Source organism: Oncorhynchus nerka, linkage group LG20 (assembly GCF_034236695.1).
Source record: "Oncorhynchus nerka isolate Pitt River linkage group LG20, Oner_Uvic_2.0, whole genome shotgun sequence".
NCBI lineage: Eukaryota > Metazoa > Chordata > Actinopteri > Salmoniformes > Salmonidae > Oncorhynchus > Oncorhynchus nerka.
Genome location: NC_088415.1, coordinates 19,277,284 through 19,287,767, shown reverse-complemented (window position 1 = coordinate 19,287,767; position 10,484 = coordinate 19,277,284). Strand labels below are relative to the sequence as shown.

General features: G+C 44.1%; 1 protein-coding gene across 1 annotated transcript in view; it reads right to left on the bottom strand.

Annotated features, from left to right (window-relative positions):
- The window catches only part of LOC115101618 (zinc finger and BTB domain-containing protein 46), a 182,685-nt gene that overhangs the window by 113,975 nt on the left and 58,226 nt on the right, over positions 1-10,484 (bottom strand). Inside the window, exon 2 of the mRNA XM_065005286.1 lies at positions 1-117. This exon is cut by the window's left edge and continues 107 nt beyond it. Coding sequence (XP_064861358.1) covers positions 1-82 — 82 coding nt within the window. The 5' untranslated portion in view covers positions 83-117. The remainder of the gene's footprint in view (positions 118-10,484) is intronic.

The window sequence follows — 10,484 nt, the reverse complement described above, 5'->3', positions numbered from 1 at the left end:
GCTGCCGCTGCTCGTTGAGCTCACGCAGGAGCTGCCGGTAGTGGGACGAAATCTCCATGTCCTCTTTCCTGTTGCTGTTCATTGGGTTAGCTGACCTGTTAGCCTCTCCTGGACAGTCTGAGGGAGAGAGAGGGAAGGAGGGAGAGAACGTTTAGTGTTATCGTTTCAGCTGACTGGGAGGGATAATGGGAAGGGGGAGGTTAGGAGGGAGGTTAGGAGGGAGGTTAGGAGGGAGGTTAGGAGGGAGGTTATGAGGGAGGTTAGGAGGGAGGTTAGGAGGGAGGTTAGGAGGGAGGTTAGGAGGGAGGGAGGTTATGAGGGAGGTTATGAGGGAGGTTAGGAGGGAGGTTATGAGGGAGATTAGGAGGGAGGTTATGAGCAGTCCAAAATCCAGTACAGTTTCCCAGCAAGTTACAGTAGCACATTGACAGAGCTTGGAAGTATGAGATGATCAATGCTGATGGCCAATGCTGATGATCAATGCTGATGATCAATGCTAATGGCCAATGCTGATGGCCAATGCTGATGGCCAATGCTGATGATCAAAGCTGATTATTACTAATAATCACAAAGCATAATAAATGCCCTGAATTACCTCGAAATACCCGATTCAAAGCAACACAAAAAAAACATCAGCAAGTGAAAATAAAGCTCCTAAAACTAGTTCTGTATCTTCCCCTTAAACAGAGGACCATGATAAATACTGGATATTATAATAATGCTCCTGATGGACAAACAACAACATCAATAGAAAAACTATTTTTTTAAAGACCAGAGGCTGTGTGTGTGTGTGTGTGTGTGTGTGTGTGTGTGTGTGTGTGTGTGTGTGTGTGTGTGTGTGTGTGTGTGTGTGTGTGTGTGTGTGTGTGTGTGTGTGTGTGTGTGTGTGTGTGTGTGTGTGTGAGCACGCCAGTCCTGGTTTCTCTAAGGGGTGAACAGGCTAGACTAGCTCCACCATGGGGCTTCTTTCCTCCCCATCACCCCAGTAACTGACCAACAGTGATTACACACAACTCTTCAACAAAACGGATATCTAAGCAGAACTGCTTTACTGTGCATGTGCTGTATATCACTTCATTCAGTTAATGCCCTTTGTTACTAGGAAATACCTCTTTATGGGTATGGAAGTCCTTCCTACTAGGGTGGTAATCAAATAGGTAAGGATTAGATGAGAAGTCGATAGAGCCCTCTGTTCCCTTTGACTATTCACAGGTTAAAGACAGACGGAACACACAGAGGAGAGAGAGAAAGGAGGAGGGAGGAAGAGAGAGGAGAGAGAAAGAGGGAGGGAAAGAGAGGAGAGAGGGAAAGGAGGAGGAGAGAGAGGATTGAAGAGAACAAAGGGAGAGGAGTGCATTGCCATGCTGATGCACTTACAGACAGTGCAAACTGGTTAATGAAAAGTAACACACACACACACACACACACACACACACACACACACACACACACACACACACACACACACACACACACACACACACACACACACACACACACACGTGCGCACCCACACAAACACAAGAGACAAAGGCTCCCCTCAAAACACAAGACAAACATTTTGTTAAGTTAAGTGGTTTACATTATAGGGAGTATAACCCAATCACACACAACAACATGCTGGAGATTGGGGTGGGGGAGTGTGTGTGTGTGTGTGTGTGTAGGGGGGGGGGGGGTGTTACAGAGACAGACATGTTAAATTACGCTTCAAATTGAAAGAAAACAGCTATGTAAACTGCACTCGCAGACACACGTGCCAACACAAATGCCAACACAACACACAGGTCAACACACACACACACACACACACACACACACACACACACACACACACACACACACACACACACACATTAGTCAGAGCATTAGTGTTTTACGCTCTTGCTCTCGTCTTGGTGAGTGCTGAATCGGCGGGACGCGTAGTGTTACCATGCGCAGCACTGATTTGTTTTGGAAACGACGTGGCTGTCACCACTCATTGGCTGTTAAGGGAGACGACAGCCGTGGTTGGCCGAGGTGACAGCAGCATTTGCTCGGGGCCGGCACACTTCAGGTCATGTTTGAGAAAGCTGTGCTCAACCTGATGGCTTGTAAGATCACATCAATACTGTGTGTCTTCTATATCCACTCAGACAGGCACACCTCTAGTCGACGAACACAGGCCAAGCCTGTGTGTGTGTGCGCAAGTGTGTGTGCGTGCGTGTGTGCGTGTGTGTAGGGGGATGGGGGATGGGGGTTAGGGGGATGGGGGTTAGGGGGATGGGGGATGGGGGTTGGGCTGATTGATGGTGACAAGCAATGAAGCGGACTTCTCTCTCTAAACTGTCTAAAACGGTTCTGGATTTCTTCCAACTGACTGTTGCCTCACACACCTGACTGTTGCCTCACACACCTGACTGTTGCCTCACACACATACAGTGGGGCAAAAAAGTATTTAGTCAGCCACCAATTGTGCAAGTTCTCCCACTTAGAAAGATGAGAGAGGCCTGTAATTTTCATCATAGGTACACTTCAACTATAACAGACAAAATGAGAAAAAAAATATCCAGAAAATCACATTGTAGGATTTTTAATGAATTTAATAGCAAATTATGGTGGAAAATAAGTATTTGGTCACCTACAAACAGGCAAGATTTCTGGCTCTCACAGACCTGTAACTTCTTCTTTAAGAGGCTCCTCTGTCCTCCACTCGTTACCTGTATTAATGGCACCTGTTAAAAGATACCTGTCCACAACCTCAAACCGTCACACTCCAAACTCCAATATGGCCAAGACCAAAGAGCTGTCAAAGGACACCAGAAACAAAATTGTAGACCTGCACCAGGATGGGAAGACAGAATCTGCAATAGGTAAGCAGCTTGGTTTGAAGAAATCAACTGTGGGAGCAATTATTTGGAAATGGAAGACATACAAGACCACTGATAATCTCCCTCGATCTGGTGCTCCACACAAGATCTCACCCCGTGGGGTCAAAATCACCACAAGAAAGGTGAGCAAAAATCCCAGAACCACACGGGGGGACCTAGTGAATGACCTGCAGAGAGCTGGGACCAAAGTAACAAAGCCTACCATCAGTAACACACTATGCCGCCAGGGACTCAAATCCTGCAGTGCCAGACGTGTCCCCCTGCTTAAGCCAGTACATGTCCAGGCCCGTCTGAAGTTTGCTAGAGAGCATTTGGATGATCCAGAAGAAGATTGGGAGAATGTCATATGGTCAGATGAAACCAAAATATAACTTTTTGGTAAAAACTCAACTTGTCGTGTTTGGAGGACAAAGAATGCTGAGTTGCATCCAAAGAACACCATACCTACTGTGAAGCATGGGGGTGGAAACATCATGCTTTGGGGCTGTTTTTCTGCAAAGGGACCAGGATGACTGATCCGTGTAAAGGAAAGAATGAATGGGGCCATGTATCGTGAGATTTTGAGTGAAAACCTCCTTCCATCAGCAAGGGCATTGAAGATGAAACGTGGCTGGCTCTTTCAGCATGACAATGATCCCAAACACAACGCCCGGGCAATGAAGGGGTGGCTTCGTAAGAAGCATTTCAAGGTCCTGGAGTGGCCTAGCCAGTCTCCAGATCTCAACCCCATAGAAAATCTTTGGAGGTAGTTGAAAGTCCGTGTTGCCCAGCAACAGCTCCAAAACATCACTGCTCTAGAGGAGATCTACATGGAGGAATGGGCCAAAATACCAGCAACAGTGTGTGAAAACCTTGTGAAGACTTACAGAAAACGTTTGACCTCTGTCATTGCCAACAAAAGGTATATAACAAAGTATTGAGATAAAAACTTTTGTTATTGACCAAATACTTATTTTCCACCATAATTTGCAAATAAATAAATAAAAAATCCTACAATGTGATTTTCTGGATTTATTTTTCTCATTTTGTCTGTCATAGTTGAAGTGTACCTATGATGAAAATTACAGGCCTCTCTCATCTTTTTAAGTTGGAGAACTTGCACAATTGGTGGCTGACTAAATACTTTTTTTGCCCCACTGTATCTGACTGTTGCCTTGTAAGCAGGGTTTTTAGTTTGGTTTGGCTTGTCAAAAAGTCTGTACTTACATTGGCTGAGGAGAAACTTACTTCAATGTAAAATGACATTGGCTGAGGAGAGACTTGCTTCAATGTAAAATGACATTGTACCCCAGTCTGTCTAAAAGCATGTTTTGATGTAGGCTAGTTTATTCTTCTCTCATTCACTTGTCAAAAATCTATGTGGCGTCTAACCTCCCTTGGGCTGATGGAGGCGTTGAAAGACCTCACCTCTCACCTCCCAACACAAACCCCACAGATTTTAAGGACACAATTATTCCTGTCATCCTTCTTCCTTTCATCCTCTCCTCCATCTCCTCCTCTCCCCCTTTCACCAAGGCTTTCTAGCATATTATCAAGCTGCATAAAGGAATGGCCAATCTCTGCACTTTGAAAAATCTAGAGAGCAGAGACCTACCGGTACATTTCTACCATTAAGATGATATTCTGACCCTGAATGTGGTCCTTTTCACTCTACTTTAAATGGACATGTGTTTATCCTGTAATACAATATCTATCACCTTATAACACTGAGAAGATCCATGTAACCTGTGTATTATGTGAAATACAGTTCATTCGGTAGGTGTTCAGATCGCTTCCCTTTTTCCACATTTTGTTAAGTTACAGCCTTATTCTAACATGTATTAAATCATTTTCCCCTCATCAATCTACACACAATACCCCATAATAACAAAGCAAAAACAGTTTTTTTGTTGTGTGTGTGTGCAAATAATAAAAAATTATTTACATAATTATTTAGACCCTTTGCTATGAGACTCAACATTGAGCTCAGGTGCATCCTGTTTTCATTGATCATCCTTGAGATATTTCTACAAATTGAATGGAGTCCACCTGTAGGAAATTCAATTGATTGGACATGATTTGGAAAGGCACACACCTGTCTATGTAAGGTCCCACAGTTGACAGTGCATGCAAGAGCAAAAACCAAGCCATGAGGTCGAAGGAATTGTCCATAGAGCTCTGAGACAGGATTGTGTTGAGGCACAGATCTGGGGAAGGATACCAACACATTTCTGCAGCATTGAAGGTCCCCAAGAACACAGTGGCCTCCATTATTCCTAAATGGAATACATTTGGAACCACCAAGACTCTTCCTAGAGCTGGCCACCCAGCCAAACTGAGCCGTCGGGGATGAAGGGCCTTAGTCAGGGAGGTGACCAAGAACCCAATGGTCACTCTGACAGAGCCCCAGGGTTCCTCTGTGGAGATGGGAGAACCTTCTAGAAGGACAACGATCTCTGCAGCCAGCTTGGAGTTTGCCAAAAATAGTCAGGTTCGATGGAAAGATGAACGGAGCAAAGTACAGAGAGATCCTTGATGAAAACCTGCTCTAGAGTGCTGAGGACCTTAGACTCGGGAGAAGGTTCACCTTCCAACAGGACAACACCCTAAGCACACAGCCAAGACAACACAGAAGTGGCTTCGGGACAAGTCCCTGAATGTCCTTGAGTGGCCCAGCCAGAGCCCGGACTTGAACCCGATCGAACATCTCTGGAGAGACCTGAAAACAGCTGTGCAGTGACGCAGTGACGCTCCCCATCCAACCTGACAGAGCTTGAGAGGATCAGGATTTGCAGAGAAGAATAGGAGAAACTCCCAAAATACAGGTGTGCCAAGCTTACCCAAGAAGACTCAAGGCTGTAATCGCTGCCAAAGGTGCCTCCCCCCCCAGCTCTGACTTTGCTGACAGCTACTTTCTTAAAGAAAAGTGTACTTACAGTGACTATGATATGTGGTTGACCCACCTAGATGTCATAAGATGAATGCACTAACTGTAAGTCACTCTGGATAAGAGCGTCTGCTAAATTAATTAAATGTCAAATGTAGTTAAATAAAGATAAAGACCATGGACTTTCTAATGATGGTACACACAGTTTTCATCATGTTTATAAAGTAGACAAACATTTTGTTGGGTGGTAAATTAAGGGGTTTAGATTATAGGGAGTATAACCCAATCACACACAACAACATGCTGGAGACTGGGGTGGGGGAGTGTGTGTGTGTGTGTGTGTGTGTGTGGGGGGGGGGGGGGGGTTACAGCAACATGTTAAATTACGCTTCAAATGAAAGAAAACAACGTGTGGCTGGAGGATAAAACAACATCTTGCCGAGAGAGATGTAGGGAGATCGAGGTAGAGATAGAGGGAACACTAATGAGATTTAACGCTTCAGTAGACCTAGAAAACAGAGAAAGACCGAGAGAGAATTTGGCAGAGAGAGAGAGACGGTACATTGAATGAACTACAGGAGAAAATACAAACCCTTCAACCCAAAAAGGCCTGTGGTGTTGATGGTATCCTAAATGAAATTATGAAATATACAGACCACAAATTCCAATTGGCTATACTTAAACTCTTTAACATCATCCTTAGCTCTGGCATTTTCCCCAATATTTGGAACCACGGACTGATCACACCAATCCAAATGTCAAATTGGCTTTTTAACCAATTACATCACAACAGACCACATATTTACCCTGCACACCCTAATTGACAAACAAACCAACCAAAACAAAGGCAAATTCTTCTCATGCTTGAGGGTCTGCTATACAAATTTATGGAAAGCGGTGTTGGGGGAAAAACAAACAACATTATGAAATCCATGTACAGAAACAACAAGTGTGCGGTTAGTGCTTAGTCCCCTTAGTTAGTGCTCAGCATCTGACCGTAAGGTGCTACAGAGGGTAGTGCGTACGGCCCAGTACATCACTGGGGCCAAGCTTCCTGCCATCCAGGACCTCTATACCAGGCGGTTTCTGGTGCTTCTGTCACCAACCAAGGAGGGCCTACAGCAGCACCTAGATCTTCTGTACAGATTCTGTCAGACCTGGGCCCTGACAGTAAATCTCAGTAAGACCAAAATAATGGTGTTCCAAGAAAGGTCCACTCGCCAGGACCACAAATACAAATTCCCTCTAGACACCGTTAACCCTTAAGGGACACAAAAAAACGATACATAACTTGGCATAAACATCAGCGCCACAGGTAACTTCCACAAAGCTGTGAACGATCTGAGAGACCAGGTAAGAAGGGCTTCTATGTCATCAAAAGAACATAACATTTGACATAAAAATACTTGAGTCAGTTAAAGAACCCATTGCCCTTTATGGTTGTGAGGTCTGGGCTCAGCTCACCAACCAAGAACTCACTAAATGGGACAAACACCAAATTGAGACTCTGTATGCAGAATTCTGCAAAAATGTCCTCTGTGTACAAGGTAAAACACCAAATAATGCATGCAGAACAGAATTAGCCCTATACCTACTAATTATCCAAATCCTAAAAAGAGACATTCAGTTCTACAACCACCTAAAAGGAAGTGATTCCCGAACTATCCATAACAAAGCCATCACCTACAGAGAGATGAACATGGAGAAGAGTCCCCTAAGCAAGCTGGTCCAGGGTCTCTGTTCACAAACACAAACAGACCCCACAGAGCCCCAGCAGAGCAACACAATTAGACCCAACCAAATCATGAGAAAACAAAAAGATAATTACTTGACACATTGGAAAGAATTAACAAAAAACAGAGCAAACTAGAATGCTATTTGGCCCTAAACAGAGAGTACACAGTGACAGAACACCTGACCACTGTGACTAACCCAAATTTAAGGAAAGCTTTGACAATGTACAGATTCAGTGAGAAATGCCTTGCTATTGAGAAAGGCCACCTGGCTCTCAAGAGAAGACAGGCTATGTGCACACTGCCCACAAAATTAGGTGGAAACTGAGCTGCACTTCCTAACCTCCTGCCAAATGTATGACCATATTAGAGACACATATTTCCCTCAGATTACACAGACCCACAACGAATTCTAAAACAAATCCAATATTGATAAACTCCCATATCTATTGGGTGAAATACCAAAGTGTACCATCACAGCAGCAAGATTGGTGACCTGTTGCCACAAGAAAAGGGAAACCAGTGAAGAACAAACACCATTGTAAATACAACCCATATTTATGTTTATTTATTTTCCTTTTTGTACTTTAACTATTTACTCATCATTACAACACTGTATATAGACATAATGTGACATTTGAAATGTCTCTATTCCTTTGGAACATTTATGAGTGTAATGTTTACTGTTTAATTGTTAATTTCACTTTTGTTTATTATCTATTTCACTTGCTTTGACAGTGAAAATATATGTTTCCCATGACAATAAATCCATTTGAAGTGACCTGAGAGAGAGAGAAAGAGAGGGGGAGAGGAGAGAAGGAGCAAGAGGGAGGGGAAAGATTACTTTAATGGAGTGAGCTGTCTTTCGACCTCTGAACTCTGTGGATCATTTGCCTAATTGGCTGCTTTTAACTAGTGGTATCACTAGGAGAATATTGAGAATAGTACAGTCCATTGCAAAGGACTACTGCTGCTAAAAACAATCATCCAACCGAGGGGAATGAGCAAGAGAGAAATGTATTCAGCCTCTCTTGGAATACACCAATAATGAATTGGATGTATGTGCTGTGAGAGTTGGGTAGGAAAGTTCTGTTTTGTTTTATATAGCATTACAGCCTTAATCAGGGTGCAGTGCACATCAGTTGACAGAGTCCTTAACTTCTCCTGAGAATTCAACAGAGCTGAACCGGGTTGTCTTAGCGAACTAAAGAAAATGTTTCTCAATCAATCTGAAATTACCCAAGATGAATCGCATTAAAAATAAACTGCTATAAGTGCTAAATGACATAAATGTAAATAAATGTAGAGAGAGAGAGGGTTGAGGGGGAGAGTGAGAGAAGCAGAGAGACAGAGAGGGGGAGCGAGAGAGAGTGGGAGAGAAAGAGGGAGAGAGATAGCGAGAGAGAGGGAGGGAGACAGAGAGAGAGAAAGAGGGAGGGAGAGAGCGAGAGAAAGAGAGAGAGAGAGAGAGAGAGAGAGAGAGAGAGAAAGAAAGAAAGAACAGGATCAATGAAAAATAATAGAACTGACCCACTGGGCACACACTGGTTGAATACACATTGTTTCCACACCATTTCAATGAAATTATGTTGAACCAACGTGGGATAGACGTTGAATTGACGTCTGTGCTCAGTGGGGATGAATGTCGCTAACTCACACACTTCATTCATACAGCTCCAGCAAAACAAAACAAACGAGTGTGACTCATTTAAAATAGTGATAGACAGACAAGGCCGCAGAACCTGGCATTCTTCAACACTAAAGCGCCTGACTGCTTTCTTTCACAGGGACATCGAATAGCAAACTAAAGTGAACTACTTTCTTTTCTTCAGAGAAAAAAGAGAGAAATGTTCAGGAGACAGACTAATGGGTTTTGTGCGTGTGGTTGTGTATGTGTGATGGGGGTCTTTTAATCATTTTGTGTCCCCTACACCATGTGGTGACAGTGTGTGTGTTTTTGTGTGTGTGTAAAAGAGAGGGAGAGAAAGAGAGCGTTAAACACACAGAGAGGAGAGAGACACAAAGCACCCAGGGGCTCTCAGTAAAGCATACCAGTAGAGCTTTAAGTCTCTGTCACCCTTACAGAGCCCAAATCAGAAGTGACTACCATCCTCAAGCCACACACACATTACAGCTTCCCTGCTCACACACACAGCACACAGACACACACCCACACCAACTACCAATCACAACACACACATACATTACTGTACACACATCCCAACTACCCTGATCCAGTCACAACCCAGGTACTTTAGGTCTAAACTTGACAACTAAGGAGAAGAGACAGAGAGACGGGTGATGGAGAGAGGGAATGGGGCTCCTCTTTTTTGTTGTTGTCGCTCTAAGCAAGGACAACTTCTTGACCTGAGAGGAAGTAGATATGAGGGGAGAGGAAAGGCAGAGAGGTTGAGAGAAAGAAAGAGGGCGAGAGAGAGAGGGAAGAGTTAGAGATAGAGACAGCGAGAGACGTAGAGAAAGAGAAATGAAGAGACATGAAGGGACAGAGCGAGAAAGAGGTAGAAAGAGAGAGAGAGGGAGAAAGAGGGAGACAGAGAGAGGTAGAAAGAGAGAGAGGGAGTCAAATAGGTAGAAAGAGAGAGAGGGAGACAGAGAGAGAGGTAGAAAGAGAGAAAGGGAGTCAAAGAGGTAGAAAGAGAGAGAGGGAGACAGAGAGAGAGGTAGAAAGAAAGAAAGGGAGTCAAAGAGGTAGAAAGAGAGAGAGGGAGTCAAAGAGGTAGAAATGGAGAGAGGGAGACAGAGAGAGAGGTAGAAAGAGAGAGAGGGAGTCAAAAGAGGTAGAAAGAGGGAGCGGGAAACAGAGAAAGAGGAACACAGAGAGGTAGAAAGAGAGAAAGGGAGTCAAAGAGGCAGAAAGAGAGAGAGGGAGACAGAGAACGAGGGACACAGAGAGAGAGGTAGAAAGAGAGAGGGAGTCAGAGAGAGGTAGAAAGAGAGAGAGGTTGTCAAAGAGGTAGAAAGAGAGAGAGAGAGGGAGACAGAGAACGAGGGACACAG